The sequence below is a fragment of the Panthera onca genome, chromosome C1, assembly GCF_046562875.1.
Source record: "Panthera onca isolate mPanOnc1 chromosome C1, mPanOnc1 haplotype 2, whole genome shotgun sequence".
Taxonomy (NCBI): Eukaryota; Metazoa; Chordata; class Mammalia; order Carnivora; family Felidae; genus Panthera; species Panthera onca.
Window position 1 is genome coordinate 110,653,706 of NC_138346.1, and position 17,616 is coordinate 110,671,321.

Sequence of the window (17,616 nt, forward strand, 5' to 3'; positions counted from 1 at the left end):
TGTCAGAGGAAGATGTTACTTTTATGCTATACTGAAATCAAGAGATTGGAGTAGAATGTTTGTTAAATCAGTACAAATTCAAATTAAGCACTTGAGAAAACTACCTTCCTAGTTAACAATAAACCAATGAGATTACATGTTTTTATTAAATGTAAATGTTTTTGCCTCAATGTTTGTATTACATATATAAAACACAGTTAATTCCCTAACACCCACTGATTTCACATAAATGGTACTGATAAATTGTTAGCATTTTCACAGCCTTACTTTAAAACTAACCTAATCCAAGGTAAAACTATGGATTTCTTTTGTAGAAGGGAGTAATCATAAACGTTAGTTTCTAATTATGAAATCAATAAAAGTAAACAAGAAATCCCTCCAAAATTTAATAACAAGTGGGCCATGTAATGTATAAATGTGATATACTTTAAAAAAATACATTTTTTTTAAACACCTGCTTGCAGAAACAGCAATAATGAGAAGTACAGCTATTGATACTTCAGGTAATCATTGTAATAGGACTACCAGGAGAATGTGAGCCATGTAAATAAAAAATATAGTGTCATTATGTTGGAGAAAGCTACCTGGGCTACAAGACAGGAAAAGGAATATAGCCCTAACAGATAAATACAGATAAGCAAGTAATTGGGGAGGGGGGTGGAATGACAGAAGGGGAACAGTTGTATTTAATTTAAAGCTCAAAGAATTCAAAGATTTTAGTAGTAATAAAAATCTACAAAATGACTGTGAACCAGAAAGAGAGTTCAGGCTTCTTTAAAAAGGCTGGCGGAGACGGTGTATATGTAAAAAAATTGAATGGAGATGTAAGCTGGTATTGTGGTATTGTGATGATTTAACCACAAATGCCTTCCCTATTTAAATATTCCAATCAGGACTGTTAGTACACGTACCTCGGAGAATTCTTTCCTCATGGCAACGAAGAAAGTCCCAGATTCTAACAGTGCCGTCATCAGAGCATGTAGCAAATTTATTATCCGTGGGTGAGAAACTGTTACATGAAGACACACAGCAGGGGAAAGAAGTCAGCATTTAACAGATTATCTGTGCTTCTCAGACAGGGAAAAATAAAAACACTGTGCTGCGTTATAAACAGGAGAGGGAAGTACTCCAAGAGTGAAGAAGCCCTTAAAGAGAATGTTGTCAGCTAACAAAAGCATCTCATCAAAGGAAGAATTTAACACAGCAGTTGCGTCTTAGTTTTCAATCATTGATATTCAGAGACCTTTACCGGTGTATTATTAGCACTGATGCTTCCCACACTCCCCACAGTAGAATATTTCCTGTCATACCAACAGAAAACGTGAAGCTCATTTAAGTGTAGAAACTAAATGAAATCTGTTTTTGCAATATTCCTACAAACACGCTGTTAAATCACATTAGGAATACCGCTCCAAAAATTAGCATCAGCTTCTTCTGCCTGGGACACTTCATGACATGATGAGCTGAAAATTTTGGACAGGCTCTTTAAAACTCGTGGCTAAACATCACTACATACAATGTTTCTCGTTTATTTGCAAGGTCTGTGGAAAACTTTCACACCTTCTCCCTAGCAAGCTATTCCATGAATGTTGCTCCTTTTAGGGAAAACTTTAACACAGGGACCTTCAGACTGTGTTTGAAGCCAAAGGTAATCTCCTGCAAAGGATTTTGCCATCTTTACCTCCTTGCCATGAAAGACCATCACGTTTCTCATCTACCTCTAAGAACTTCCTTGAACTTTTGGGTCCTGTGACTAACAAAGAACCAACTGTGAAAACTCAATGTATGGGCAGGACACTACAGCACAGTCTTTGCAGAAGCATGTCAGTCCAACAATTTTTGTTAAGGCTCTGAACGTAGAAACAAGTGACTGCAGCGGATGATGTTTCTATAAAGATGTCAACCTCCTCCCACACATGGGCGGTACGACCGTAAAGAATGCTGCTTAGCTTTATTCTGAGGCTGCAGCAATTCGTCAGGCTTGTTTTTGAAACTTTGTTTTCCAGTTTTACTATGCATATCTCATTGATATGTAAAAATATACAACTCACTGAAAATACTTTAAACTCCACTTATTATTATACATTTGCATAACTGATGTTCTCAACAGTGAATCAGAAGAAAAAGTCCTAGAGTCCTCTTGACAATGGTCTGCTTACAGTTTCAAAGCTTGAAGAACCCATTCATTACTCCATTAACGTTTGCCACATCCAGGGTCACTTGTGAGTTTTTAGTCCTACTACACTTTCCTTTTGAAGTCATGGCATAACCAAGCCAACCAGGTCTTCACTTAAGCCTTTTTTTCTTGTATTTTGTGTGAACTCTGAAGGTGTTTTCTGTAGGCTTTAGATTTTATTCAGTTGTATAATTAAAGACTGAATTCTTTATTTGGAATGAAAGATTCTTATCTTACACAGTAGGTAATAAAAAGGAATAACGTATACACATTATTAACCATAAATGAAAAGAGAAAACCAGTGCAAAATGCGGCAGACAATACATCTCTAACATATTGCAAAGGCTGATACCGGGACAACACTACTTCAGAAAAGTGCCAGCAAAATGGTGAATGTGTGAAAACAAAGAAAAATATTGTGTTTATAGGGTGCAGAAAGTATCCCAGAATCTGACAGAGCCCATGCATCTCTGCACCCAGAATACACTTAGAGAATAATTTAACCATGACAATAGGGACTACAGAAAATGGTATATTGTGTATAAACCTGGCCTCTCTAATCGCCTCCTTATGTGCCTGGAACATCTTGACGTTGTTCATGTTCGACTGCCAATATTTCACATATCCTCCATGGTCTGCTGTCAACATCCACATGTCATTATGTGACCAAGTCATGGCCCTCACTGGGCTATCATGAGCCTGTGAAAACATAAAACAGTTTAAACATTATATAAAAGAATGTATGACAGAAGGCTTTACAGGAGCAGACATCAACTCACAACAATTACTTGTCCAATTTCAAGTTTAAAACGCCAACAAAGTAACTGTATCTCCAGTTCGTTACAGGACCACAGGAGGATGCTACAGTCTGATGATTACTGTTACCTGTAATATTGTTTCAAAATTGAAGGTGAGTCCATTCCACAAAGTGAACTCTCCACTAGAAGCTCCAGTGACCAAACGTCTTCCTTCTGGAGTCCACTAGGAAAGAAAAAGAAGACAGGTTATCCAAGGTCACAATTCCTCAATCTAGTTAATTTTTAAAGCACTTAGAAAGGATTTATAAAATATCCAATAATCACCATTAAATAGACAATACTTTCACTGAATCGTAGTTCAGATTTATAAGTACTTTGTCAGAAAAAAAAAAAAAATGTTAACACAGTGCAGGGACAGCTCTAGCACTTTAGCCCATAAACTAAATTAATAATGGTAAATATATTATAAGTACCTGGTTAAGTTACATATACCTACATACATTAAAGAACCTTTAAAAACAAAATTTGCGAAGACCACATTTTTCTAGGATACAAGGCAGGCTAACAAATAAAATGGTCAGTCACCAAAAAAAAAAAAAAAAGAATTACATCTGCTAGTGGACCAATTCAAGCAGAAAAGTTAGTGGTGTTTTATGAAAAAAGCTAATTTAAGGACATCAAGGCTATCAAACTTTTCCTGGCAACTAAATGTACTTTAAAAAGCTCTCCTCTGTTCACAGTATCAAGCAGTCTTATAGTGATCTACTTTCCAAAACATGTAATACAACACTCATGACTAACACTACAGCAATATTTTAATGCCATTATTTGTATACTGAAGGAAATCTGTGACATATGCTTATCAATTCAAAACACAACATTTTTTTCTCAACTTTTTATTTTCAAGTTTCCATGACAGATTACACACTAATTTTCCTTAGACAATGTAAATACATGAAATGAAAATACAACAACTGCATTTTCCAAACTAAAAATTGTAACACATACTTGAAAACTGGAAGTGTGCTTATCAGAATAGCAGGATGAGACACATAAAGACTATTTGGGGGGGTGCCTGGGTGGCTCAGTCAGTTAAGTGTTGACTCTTGGTTTCGGCTCAGGTCAACAATTTCACAGTTTGTGAGTTCAAGCCCCACACAGGGCTCCCCACTGACAGCTCAGAACCTGCTTGGGATTCTTTCTCTCTCCTTCTCTCTCTACCCCTCCCCTGCTTGTGCGCTCTCTCAAAATAAACAAAAATTTTTAAAAACAAGGGGCACCTGGGTGGCTCAGTTGGTTGAGTGTCTGACTCTTAGTTCCGGCTCAGATCATGATCTCACTGTTTCCAAGTTCAAGCCCCACATTGGCTTCTGTGCTGACAGCACAGAGCCTGCTTGGGATTCTCTCTCCCCCCACCCTCTCTGTCCTTCCCCGACTTGCACGTGCACTCTCTCTCAAATAGATTAAAAAAAAAATTTTTTTTTAAAGACTACTTGGTAAACCTGGCTTTTTACTGCTTACCTGCACATCACGACTTTGACTATTATGAATAAAATCTTCCTACTTTCCTAGTTCCTGTTATCTGCTATGGATTGTAACCAAGTAAATACTACAGGCAACCAACTATATAGGCACAGGACCCTGTTTTTATGTTTTAATTTCTTATAATTTGGACTCTGCCTCCACTATGTGCAAGTGTCTCCTAAGATCTTACAGTTTGATCACCATATAAGAAATTTATCTAATGAACTCCAACAAATAAAGTTTTACCCTTCTGTACTGTGATGCAAAACACTCAGATTTTATTCATTTCAAAAGATGTTCTGGGGCGGCTGGGTGGCTCCATCAGTTAAGTGTCTGACTTTGGCTCAGGTCATGATCTCACAGTTTGTGATTTCGAGCCCTGCATCGGGGTCTGTGCTGACAGGTCAGAGTCTGCAGCCTGCTTTGGATTCTGTGTGTCCCTCCCTCTCTGCCCCTCCCCTGCTCATGTTCTGTGTGTGTGTGTGTGTGTGTGTGTGTGTGTGTGTGTGTGTGTGTGTGTGTCTGAAAAAAACTAAATAAACATTAAGAAAAAGAATGTTAAGGGGCGCCTGGGTGGCTCAGTCGGTTAAGCGTCCGACTTCGGCTCAGGTCATGATCTCACGGTCCGTGAGTTCGAGCCCCGCGTCGGGCTCTCTGCTGACAGCTCAGAGCCTGGAGCCTGTTTCAGATTCTGTGTCTCCCTCTCTCTGACCCTCCCCCATTCATGCTCTGTCTCTCTCTGTCTCAAAAATAAATAAACATTAAAAAAAAAAATTTTTTTTAAATATACATTTTTTAATTTCATGCAAATGTATGGAGTACCTACTATGTACCTTAATGGAGCTAATATTTATGGTTGACCATTGGTCTTTAGCTCTTCTCAGGTGTTTTCCTTACTAGTGACACCTAACAGTCTTCATTAACCCTGAGATGCACTTTCTAAACAGCAGCAAAAGCATCCCTATTCAAGAGCAAGTCCGAGACCTGCTGCAATATAGATCCATGGCCTGCGCAGAGAATTCTATGGAAATTGTAACATGAAGAACAATCCAAAAGCAGTATCTTACTCAATGTCGCTATAGTGGGTAAGTGACTGGGTATTTCAAAAGATTTATTAGCAACACACTAATGTTCATACCAGATATATATTTAAAATAATTTAATTTTCTCTGTCCTGTTAAGTATATGTACAGATTAACTCAGGATTAACTTTTCCAAAAAACATCCAAAAGAATACTTACCCTAACAACAAATACGGGACACTTTACTTTATTTGTTGATGTTCGAACAAATTTTGTTGTTACTGCATTCATAGGATTATTCAACATCCCTATAGGTGGGACCAGCTACAAAAAGAGAAAATTGGGTTTTAAAGAGCTCCTGATTATGCACAGAGCATAAACCAGGGACAGAGCAAGGTAATTATTTCAACATGTAAAGACAAATTCAAGACTATACAGGACTTTCAAAAAAACTATTATTATAGATAATAATCAGTCAGTATTAATTAAATTTAAAAAACTGAGACACAGGACAGTTAAATGCCCATTATTAATAAACAAACAAAAAAATCAAGTACCAGATTTCACCAATTACCTCTCAAGGTCAACATAATAAAAACATGTTTCACAATAAGCCAAATTTAAAATTAGCTTTTGTATTCCACAGACTTTGAGGTAGTGCAGTCTTTTGTTAGACATGGCTTTAAGCCCCAAATAAAAAGTTCACCCACCATTAGAGTACAAGAAAAATTTTAATTGAGATAAAAACCAATGGAGTACATACATGTTATATTCTCTCTTTAGGAATCTTTTGTTTTAATTATAAATCCGTAAAAAGAAAATTCCATGTTGCATTTGAGGTCACATAGTTTTAGGTTCAAATGTCCAAGCAAAGAGGTTTTATTAAACTAGTGTGACACATCTTAATACTCACATCATTATAATAACCTGCGTCAGGCTGAACTGCCCGCATGTCTCTCTGGTCTCTTTGCCATATTCTATTCTGTTTGAAATAAACAAATTAATTAATTAACATATGGCGCATTATACTCAGTTTCAAACTAAAGTAAGCATTAACAGAATGTAAGCTGCTATCAAATGGGGAGAAAATAGGATTAAAACCTTTTCATAGGTTCTAACACAAAGATAACAGTGGGTATCTTAAAGAGATCTTATCCTAGGGGTGCCTGAGTGGTTCAGTGGGTTAAGCACCAGAATCTTGATTTTGGCTCAGGTCATGACCTCTGTTGGTGAGGTTAAGCTACACCTTGGACTCTGCACTGACAACACAGAGCCTGCTTAGGATTTTCTCTCTCCCCCTCTCTCTGCACTTCTGCCACTCATGTGCACACAGCACTCCTTCTCTCTCTCAAACACAGAAAAAAATGTTTTTTCTATGTTTGTTTATTTTTGTGTGTGTGAGAGAAAGAACGAGCATGAATGGGGAAAGGGCAGAGAGAGAGGGAGAGAGAAATCCCAAGGAGACCCTGAACTCCCAGCACAGAGCCTGACGTGGGGCTCAAACCCACAACGTGTGAAATCATGACCTGAGCCAAAACCAAGAGTCGGACGCTTAACCGAGCAACCCAGGTGCCCCAGAAAAATTTTTTTTAAAAATCAGGGGCACCTGGGTGGCTCAGTCAGTTGTGTCTGACTTTAGCTCAGGTAACGACCTCACGGTTGGTGAGTTCGAGCCCCGTGCTGGGCATTGTGCTGACAGCTCAGAGCCTGCTTCAGATTCATTCATTCATTCTCTCTCTCTCTCTCTCTCTCTCTCTCGCCCCCTGCCCCTCCCCCCGACTCATATTCTGTCTCTCCCCTTCTCTCAAAAATAAACATTTAAAAAAATTAAAAATTAAGAGAGAGAGAGAGAGAGAGAGAGCTCTTACCCTACCTACATTGCTTAGAATCTCCCTCCTCTCTTTACTACACCTCATCCCCAACCAATCATCCAAGATATTGCTGACCATTCTCACCGTACTTTAATAAAAGGAAAAAGAATAAGGGATAGATAGGCAGATGTCTTCAATTTCTTCAAAATCCTCAGCACAAAACAATTTCTGGTATCCTGCCCTTGGTTGTCTTAAGACATCTCAAGCTCTCTTAGACTAGTTTTGCAACTGAATTACCTGGAAAAAACTAAATCTGTCTTCACCTCTGAATGAATCTTTTTCTCATGTCTGCAACATACTAATTATATCCAATATGCCAACAGGTCTTTAACAGGTCTCAGGTAAGAAAAAGCAAACATTTTCTTCATTGGAGGCCAGAGAAGACCAAAACCTGATCAAAGTAATAGGGTTAGTAATCAAAAGCGAGTCACAGAGACTAATTCCTTGGTGAAGACAAGTAAATAAAGAACTCAAAGGGAGAAAGATCAGACAGAGGTTTCTGCAGACCCCTATCCTGCCTGTGAGTGCCACCCCCCAGCAGGGCCTGAAGAGTCCCTGTGCCTTGCGCCAGAGCCTCAGACATGCAGAACCGCTATTCTGAACGTGTGTTCTCACAGGAATATCCTCATATTGGTAGTGTCAACATTTCATATGTACGTGGGTTTAACAAGTGTCTTAAGGCTGGCCTAGGGATTAAAGTACCATTTTCTGAGATTTGCTATGAACTTTAGAACAAGGCATATTTCTAAATTAGAGTTTAAATTTCACAATTTTTGAGAAGACTCACACATGCAAAGAGTCAAAATGTACTGGTGACCAGCTGCACTCTGGAACTGCACTCCATCCCATTAATCCAAGGACACAGCTATGCTTATAACCCTGTATTTTAAAAACTTTCTTTTTTTAAAAAAAGACAAAGTTTGATCATCAGAAGCACATTAACTTACCTCCAAATACTTAATTACAGATGGATTATAGTCTATGGTTTTTCGGTTTACTGCTTTCCTCATCCGTTTTCCATCAAAAGTAAGCTGTTGCATTGCTTGCTGCTGGGCAAAATCAGGTCGCTTATAAAAGAGTTGTCGAGGTGCTTGGTGTTGGAACCTTGGCATATGGAAAAAACGAGGAGGAGAACCAATTTCTGTAGCCATGGTGAAGTTTTCGTTCTAGGACACTAGGGTAGGGAAAAAGTACTTTCACTACAAACATCAGCACTAAGCACTGCTTGAAAATATTTTTAAATGAGTTACTTTTTACACTTCTCTTCCTTTTTCAAATGAGTATCATTTCTAGCTTTTAGTCAACCTATTTACAAAATGAACTATTGGATTTAATGGCAGAGACCAGTTATATATTTTAAAAAGGTCAATTCACAGAATAAGTGCTAATAAGCATTTATTACAAAATTCAGGCTGACGGAAGGAAAAAACCACAGTTTTTAACAGTGTGGGGTGTGTGTGCTGAGTATTGTGCATGTGTGAGGTAGGGGGTAGGGTAGAACCACTGAGAACTGTTCACATTAAGTTTTCAGGAGGCGTCTGGGCAGCTCAGTCAGTTCAGAGTCTGACTTTGGCTCAGGTCATGACCTCACAGTTTGTGGGTTTGAGCCCCACATCAGTCTCTGTGCTGACAGTGCAGATTCTCTGCCTCTCTCTCTCTCTGCCCCTCCCCAACTTGTGTTCTCTCAAAAAAATATATAATAATTAATTTTAAAAATGTGTGTGTGTGTGTGTGTGTATATATATATATATATATATATATATATATATATATATATATATATATATATGAAGTTTTCAGGGCACTAGGGTGGCTCAAGTGGCTAAGCATCCGACTTCATCTCAGGTCATGATCTCACAGTTCGTGGGTTCGAGCCCCATGTTGAGCTCTCTGCTGTCAGCACAGAGCCAGCTTCAAATTCTCTGTCTGCCTCCCTTTCAGCCCCTCCCCTGCTCACACACTCTTTTCCATTAGAAAAAAAAAATTCTTTTTGTTTAATGTTTATGGGGGCACCTGAGTGGCTCAGTCGGTTGAGCATCCGACTTCGCCTCAGGTCATGATCTCACAGTCTGTGAGTTTGAGCCCCACGTCGGGCTCTGTGCTGACAGCTCAGAGCCTGGCTTCGGATTCTGTGTCTCCCCCTCTCTCTGCTCCTCCCCAGCTCTCTGTCTCAAAAATAAATAAAAACATAAAAAAAAAATTTAATGTTTATGTATTTTTGAGAAAGGAAGAGAGACAGAGTGCAAGCAGGGGAGGGGCAGAGAGAGAAGTAGACACAGAGTCAGAAGGAGGCTCTAGGCTCTGAGCTGTCAGCAGAGCACCTGACTCAGGGCTTGAACTCAGGAGCCACGAGATCATGACCTGAGCCAAAGTCAGACACTTAAGTGATTCACCCAGGTGCCCCCCAAAATAAACATTTTTTTAAAATAAATAAAAATATTAAGCTTATCATAAAACCCCATTTTATTTATGCAAGAATAACTAAAAAAATGTTTAAATCTGGGGGGCATCTGGATGGCTCAGTTAGTTGAGTGACTGACACTTGATTTCGGCTCAGGTCATGATCCTGAAGTTCATGAAATCGAGCCCCACATCAGGCTCTGTGCTGACAGCACGGAGTCTGCTTGGGATTCACTCTCCCTCTCTCTCTGCTCCTCCCTGACTTGTGGGCTCTCACTCTTACTCAAAATAAATAAATAAACATTAAAAAAAATTGTAAAAAAAAGTTTTCTTTTTCTTTCTAATTTTTAATCTTTTTTGTCCTTTCAAATTTCCTAGGAATAGTGTAAAAAGAGCAATAAACTATCCTATTTCATATGAATGTGGAAAGTATGTATATCTAATTTCAGGATCAAAACAACTACCACAAAAACGTGTTTCTCAGCATTGTGTATTTACATATTCATACAAGCAACACTAACATCTGAACAGAAAAAATATTCTCTTGATTTCGACTCAGGTCATGACATCAGGTTCATCAGATGGAGTCCTACATTGGGGCTCCGTGCTGAGCAGGGAGCCTGCTTAGGATTCTCTCTCTCGCTCCCTCTGCCCCTCTCCCCTGCTTGTGCTCTCTCTAAAAAAAAATAATAAATTGTTTTAAAAAGCTCAAAAATAAATAAAAATCAAATGAACATCTTTAGGGGTGTCTGGCTGGCTCAGTCAGTAGAGCCTCCAACTCTTGATCTCAAGATCATGAGTTCAAGCCCCAATCTAGGCATGGAACCTACCTAAAATAAATTTTTAAAAACAAATAAACAAACAAACAAACATTTTTAGGGGCTACACTTCAAGGAACTATATACCACCAAATGGAGAAAATGAAAATAAGAGCTTTATCCTTCATAATTACTGTGATTTCTACTTACTCTATTATTCACTTAAGCTACATTAACAGAACAACTTAAACTACACTCACGTTTGTCCCCAAAGCATGTTCATCTATCTAGTGTGGAGGGAAGGTGGGACAAGAAAGAAACTAAGGTACAGAGAGGACAAGTAATTTGGGTATGATTATTAAACACTACATACTAACAAGAAAACCAAATGGCTAAGGAAAAAAAATCCACATGAAACAATGAACTCATCATGTCTTTATTGTACACACAAGCCTTCAATGTTTCAAGCAATAAGCAAAATTTCATCAAGTGCCTACTTTATATTATACCCTGCACCACATATAGCATATCATTCTGATTTACTGAGTATCACTTCTAAGTTCAGAGAACAGATTTCAGACCTTGTGGTGGTTGGACCCATCTCTATTTTTGGCAAATACAAAGACTCCTGAGTTCACAAGAGTTTGCAGCATATTCTTAGCCTTCAAGCTTTCAACTACCCCCCAAAAATAAGCAAACCACTCAACTTTCTGCCTATGTGTTCTCAACCTGGACAAGGAAGTTAATGTACATAACTTCCAAGATTCTTTTTGCTCAAAGATACTATTTTAAATGAAATCTACTATTCTGTTAGCCAACACAGTGACTAGTCTGTTGAACAAAGTGGAATATCCAGACTTAGTTCTCCACTGTTTGTGCACACAAGTCTATACCAGCATTATAATTATGGTTCTTGTCGCAACTGACACAAAGTAACAGGTTTTGTAAGCTTCATCATGTGGCAATTATACCAAAATTATACCTGAAGATAGAAAAGTGAATAGAAAAAAACCGTAAGTGCTTTCCTTCAATAAGTCATTACAAATTTCACATTGTAGAACTGTGCTAAACAAGAACTCATTTTATTAAACCTAAGCCTCCAAATAAAGTAACAAAAACTGTACATGAATGCTAACAAAGCCTCAAAAATTATGAAACAAATAGTACAATGAAGAGAAAGAACAGGAAGGTATTCATTAGTAAGGGTAAGACTTAAGTTGGAAATTAGATAGAAAAATTAATATAGGGTAATGAGCAGGCACTACCAAATGTACTGAGGCAGTTCCCAGCCATGAATACACACACATTTAGAAATTGCTGAAACAGTTGAAAAATCCCCATGGCAAAGGGAAGCATAATGAGAAATTCAATTCATTTCAACAATTTATCAGTGAGCACTAACTACCTGACAGGTTCAAAAGACACACACACACACACACTGCTATCAAAAGACTGACAGTTTGTAAGTAGGTATTGTGCCTGACTACAGTAGCTATGGCAGAATTTGGTCCAATAATCAAATCAAGTAATTCTTACCATGTCAACCAGTAATCAGAGCTTCTGATCACAAAAAAAAGCTTGTTTTCCCAAACTGAGATGAAATAATTCTAACCAAGAGCAAATTATCTATGCATTAAAGAGCTAGGATAGCAAGTACAATAAGTATGGAACTTTTAAAAATAATAAAAGGTTTTAAGATCCCCACATGATTAACACAAACCTGGATTCCACTGTCAGAACCTTAGCCTGGAAACCTCTATTTTAAGATTATTGATCTCCAGGGGCACCTGGGTGGCTCAGCTGGTTAAGCGTCTGACTCTTGATTTCAACTCAGGACATGATCTCGCAGTTTTGTGATTTTGAGCCCTATGTCAGGCTTTGTGCTGACCATGTAAGCATGCTTAGAATTCCTCTTTCTCTACCCCACTCATGCTCTCTCAAAATAAATAAATAAACTTAAAAAAATTTTTAAGACTATTGATAGCCAAACCAGTAAATATGTCCTGGGATGAATAGTCTACCCTAAATGAGATCTGATACCTACAAAGTCCCAGAACTTTGAGGGGACCTACATGAGTGGTAAACAAGGCCGGTAACAAAAGCATCATCATGATCTCTTTTTCTTCACTGCCCAATCTTTAATAAATGTGAATCCTCAACAAATTAGGAGAAATTATAATGAGACCATTCAGTTTTTTAAAGAATAAACAAGACAGCTGTTTATATAAGTAGTTTTTAAAAGTTCACGATTCTGATCTTGACTGTGGTAGCAGATACACGAACCTATCCAAAAGGTTATATCTGATTGTACACTGTCATTTATGTGACATTCTTGAAATAACAAAATAACAAAAATGGAGAACAGGAGTTAGGGATAGGGAAGGGGTGTGATTATAAAAGGGGAACTACTGTGGTGATGAACTGTTAAGGATCTTGACTGTAGTGGTAAATACACAAATATATACATATAATGAAATTACAGAAAATTACTCACACGAGCACCAGTAAAACTCAAGAAATCTGTATAAGATCTACAGATTAAAATCAATATTAATCTCATCTTGTGATATTGTGCTATCATTTCCAAGCTGTTACCCCTGGGAGAAATTAGACAAAGTACATGGGACCATTAGGTATTTTTTTTTTAATTTTTTTAAATTTACTTTTTAAGACAGAGCATGAGTGGGGATGGGGCAGAGAAGAGAGGGAGACACAGAATCTGAAGCAAGCTCCAGGCTCCGAGCTGTCAGCACAGAGCCCAACACAGGGCTCAAACTCACAAACTGTGAGATCATGACCTGAGGCAAAGTTGGATGCTTAACCAACTGAGCCAGTCAGGCGCCCCATTTGGTATTTTTCTTCCAAATGCACTAAACATACAATCATCTCAATAAAAATTGATTAAAAATGTTAACATGAGGGGCACCTGGGTGGCTCAATCCATAAAGCATCTGACTTCAGCTCAGGTCACAATCTTGCTGTTTGTAGGTTTGAGCCCCACACTGGGATCTGCACTGTCAGCTTAGAGCCTGTTTCGGATTCTCAGCCTCCCTCTCTCTCTGCCCCTCCCCCATTTGGGTTTTCTCCCCCCCCCCCCCCCCATCAGGGGCCTGGGTGGCTCAGTCGGTTAAGTGTCAGACTTCCCCTCAGGTCATGATCTCACAGTTCAGGAGTTTCAAGCCCTGCATCAGGCTCTGCACTCACAGGGACAGCCGGCTTTGGAGTCTCTCTCTCTGCCCCTCCCCAGTTTGCACCTTCTCTCAAAATAAACTTAAAAAATAAAAAAATAAAGATTCTATCTCTCCCCCTCTGCCCCTCTCCCCTGCTCACTTGTTCGCTCTCGGGGGGGGGGGGGGGAAGGAAAGAAAAAAAAGAGCATTTTAAGACTACCATAAATTTGTTGATAACTAAATTGGACGTTAAAAAGCAAATTTTTTGAAATGTTTATTTTGAGAGAGAGAGAATATATTAGTGGGGAGGAGCAGAGAGAGAGGGAGCCAGAGGTTCCAAAGCAGGCCCTGCACTGACAACAGCAAGCCCAATCCAGGGCTCGAACTCCCAAACCATGAGATCATGACCTGAGCTGAAGTCAGACATTCAACCAACAGAGCCACCCAGGCACCCCTAAAAATCAATTTTATTTAACTCTCAGTGTAGGAGTTTTCCAACTTTTATAGCTTTCAGCCACAGTTTCAACTGCAGAACTCTTCATAACCTGGGGTAAGGAGCTTGCACTGCATACTTAGCTGTGAAGTTACTGAAACATTTTAGTGGATACTGAACTTGACCAATTTAACATGTTACTTAATACTATACTTGGGCTTTTAGATTGTTTTCTGTGCCATTTCAAGAGCTTTTACATATAATCCACACGTGAACATAATTCTGGCTGTCGACTTAATTAGAAAATAATTCAATATTCCACAAGTGTGATTCTGGGATAAAGAAATCTGTACTATCAATTGTTTCAATGGAGATAAACTCAGTGTGGTTTTTCCCCTTGTCATTAGCATACAAAACAAGAGAGCTTTTCCATTTTTATGTGTTTTTTAAACTGGATTATGTATTAACTTACCAACTATTTAAGCCAATAAAAACTGAACAAACGAAGTCTCACTGGATTACTGAATTCATCTTTGCAAAAGTAAAAATGATGCAACATTTTCTAGATAAAGTAATCTCCTAAACTAGGAATAAGGAATTCAAAGATTCAAGTATGAGCCAAAACCAGCAGTTCCCAAAGGCAGGCTTTAAGTCTCTCATCTTCATTCTGATTTAACTGTATGGGATATAAACCAAGCAGCAGAGATTTTTTTTTAATGTTTATTTATTTTGAGGGAGAGAGAGCAGGGAAGAGAAAGAGATAGAGGAGAGAGTGAATCCCAAGCAGGCTCCACACTGTCAGCACAGAGCCCGACGAAAGGTTAAATGAGAAAAACCACGAGATCATGACCTGAGCCAGAATCTATAATCAGGCGCTTAACCAACAGAGCCATCCAGGCACTCCGTGAGCAGCAGCGCTTTTTAAAGCGTGAATCAAAAAAAAAAAAAAAAAAAGCGTGAATCATCAAACAACCACAACCAAGATGCAGAACCCTCTGTTATCAATCTCCTATCACTACCCCTAATCCCTGGCAACAACTGATGTTTCCCATTACTGTAATTTTTCTCTTTTGTTGAATGTCAGATAAATAGAATCACACACTGTGTACCTTTTTGAGTCTGGCATTTTTCACGTAGCTTAACACTTTTGATATTCACCAATGTTGTAGCAAGTACCAATAATTCCATTTTTTTAAGTTTTATTTATTTACTGAGAGAGAGAGAGAGAGAGAGAGAGAGAGAGAGAGAGAGAATAAGCAGGGGAGAGGCAGAGAGTGGGAGAGAGACTCCCAAACAGACTCCACACCATCAGTACAGAGCACAACACGGGGCTCAATCAATCCCATAAACCATGAGATCGTGACCTGAGCTGAAATCAAGAGTCAGATACTTAACCGACTAAGTCACCCAGGTGCCCCCCACCAATAATTCCTTTTTTATTATTGAATTCTATGGATATACCACATTTTGTTTATCCATTCTCCAATTCAGGAGAATGCCTGTAGCACTTGACAATTTGAACAAAATTGCTACTGACATTCACATGTAGTTTTTGTGTGAACTGTTAAGTCTTCATTTTTCCTGAGTAAATATCTAGGATTGAAACTACAATGGTGGAGGGCGCCTGGGTGGCTCAGTTGGTTTAGCGTCGGACTTCAGCTCAGGTCATGATCTCGTGGTTTCATGAGTTTGAGCCCCATATCAGGCTGTTTGCTGTAAGCACAGAGCCCACTTCAGATCCTCTGTTCCCCTCTCTCTTTCTGCCCCTCCCTCACTAGTGCTCTCTCTCAAAAATAAACATTAAAAAAAATTTTTTTTAATTAAAAAACAAAACTACAGGGTCATGGAAGTTTTTGTTTAACTTTATGGGAAGCTTTCAAAAGATTTACCAAAGTGGCTGTACCATTTTGCATTCCCACAGCAATGTATTGTATGTGGGAATGTGTGTGTTCCAGTTGCTCTACATCCTCACTAATACTTAATATTGTCAGCTAGGGAGAGAAGGATTGTTTATTTTCTTAGTCACCCTAACAAGCGTACAGTCACATCTCACTGTGGCTATAATTTGCATTTCCCTAATGACTAATGATGCAGAGAATCTTTCAAGTCCTTACTTGCTACCCATACATCGTGTCCAGTGAAGTTTCGGGTTCAAATCTTTTGCTCATTCTTTAATTCGGTTTTTTTCTTATTATAGAGTTTCAGAATTATTTCTGTACTCTACATATAAAATCTTTGTCAGATATGTGATCTGCAAATATCTTCTCTCAGTCTGCCACTTCTTTTCACTCTCTTCAGAGTATCTTTCAAAAAATGGAAGTTTTTATCTTTTTTTAAGTTTATTGGGGGGAGGGGGAGAGAGAGAGAGAGAGAAAGAGAGAAAGAGAGAGAGAGAGAGAGAGAGAGAGAAAATCCCAAACAGGCTCTGCACTAGCAGTGAGGGGCTCAAACTCATGAACCATGAGATCATGACCTGAGTCGAAATCAAGAATCACACCACAAAGAGTGGAAGTTTTTAATTTTAACGACATCCAATTTATCAATTTATGTTATGCTTTTGGTCATATGTAAGAAATTTCATCTAAGCCAAGGTTACAAAGATTTCTCTCCTTTGTTCTCTTCTGCCAATTGTATTATTTTACATTTTACATTTAGATCTCTGATCTATTTCAGTTCATTGCCACATTAGGTATAAGATAGTTTAAAATTCTTTTTTCTCATATGCTGTCCAATTGTTCTGACTCCATTATGTGGAAAAAAAGGCTATCTTTACTGAATTGCCTTTACACCTTTATCGAAATCAACTGACTGCATTTTTTCTATGGGTCTACCTCAATACCCTGATCACTATAACTTCACAGAAGGTCTTGAAATCAGCTACATTTCAGATCAAATCCTCCAACTATGTTGTTCTTTATCAAATGGTCTAGCAATCTGTGTTCTTCTGCCATTTTATAATTTTTAAAAGCAGTTTATCATTATCTACAAAAAAAAGTGTTACTGATTTTGATCTGGGTGCACCAGGCTGAGGAGAAATTACATTTTAACAATACTGAGTCTTCAAACCACAAACAGTAATTCTCTACAAATATTTAGGCCTTCTTTGATTTGCTGCATCAGTGTTTCGTAGTTCTAGACACACAGATCCTGTATACACTTTGTCAGATTTACACCTATTTTTGGTGCCACTTAAGTGGTACTGTTTTTTACTTATTTCCATTCCTGGTTGTTCATTGCTAGTATAAACAAATACAATTAATTCTTATACATTGTGCATATATTCTGCAACCTTGCTAAATTCACATGTTGGTCCTAGAATCTCTCTTGTAGATTCCTTGAAGTATTCTACATAGACAATCATTATCATCTGCAAATACGGGCAATTTATTTCTTCCTTTCTGTTCTAAAAACTTTTTATTTCTTTTTTTGCCTTATCACACTTCTCCATCTTAAAGGAGAAAACATGGTCTTCACTAGTAAGCATTATGGCATTAGCTATATACT

General features: G+C 38.2%; 1 protein-coding gene across 12 annotated transcripts in view; it reads right to left on the bottom strand.

The window, feature by feature from the left end:
- Nucleotides 1-17,616, bottom strand: part of WDR33 (WD repeat domain 33) — a 107,248-nt gene that overhangs the window by 59,396 nt on the left and 30,236 nt on the right. For all 12 annotated transcript variants that reach the window (XM_060624804.2, XM_078451427.2, XM_060624802.2 and 9 more), the window contains exons 2-7: nucleotides 8,299-8,525; nucleotides 6,394-6,462; nucleotides 5,700-5,804; nucleotides 3,062-3,157; nucleotides 2,724-2,875; nucleotides 912-1,009 (exon numbers count right to left, since the gene is read on the bottom strand). In XM_060624804.2, the coding sequence (XP_060480787.1) occupies nucleotides 912-1,009; nucleotides 2,724-2,875; nucleotides 3,062-3,157; nucleotides 5,700-5,804; nucleotides 6,394-6,462; nucleotides 8,299-8,502 (724 nt within the window). In that variant the 5' untranslated portion in view covers nucleotides 8,503-8,525. The remainder of the gene's footprint in view (nucleotides 1-911; nucleotides 1,010-2,723; nucleotides 2,876-3,061; nucleotides 3,158-5,699; nucleotides 5,805-6,393; nucleotides 6,463-8,298; nucleotides 8,526-17,616) is intronic.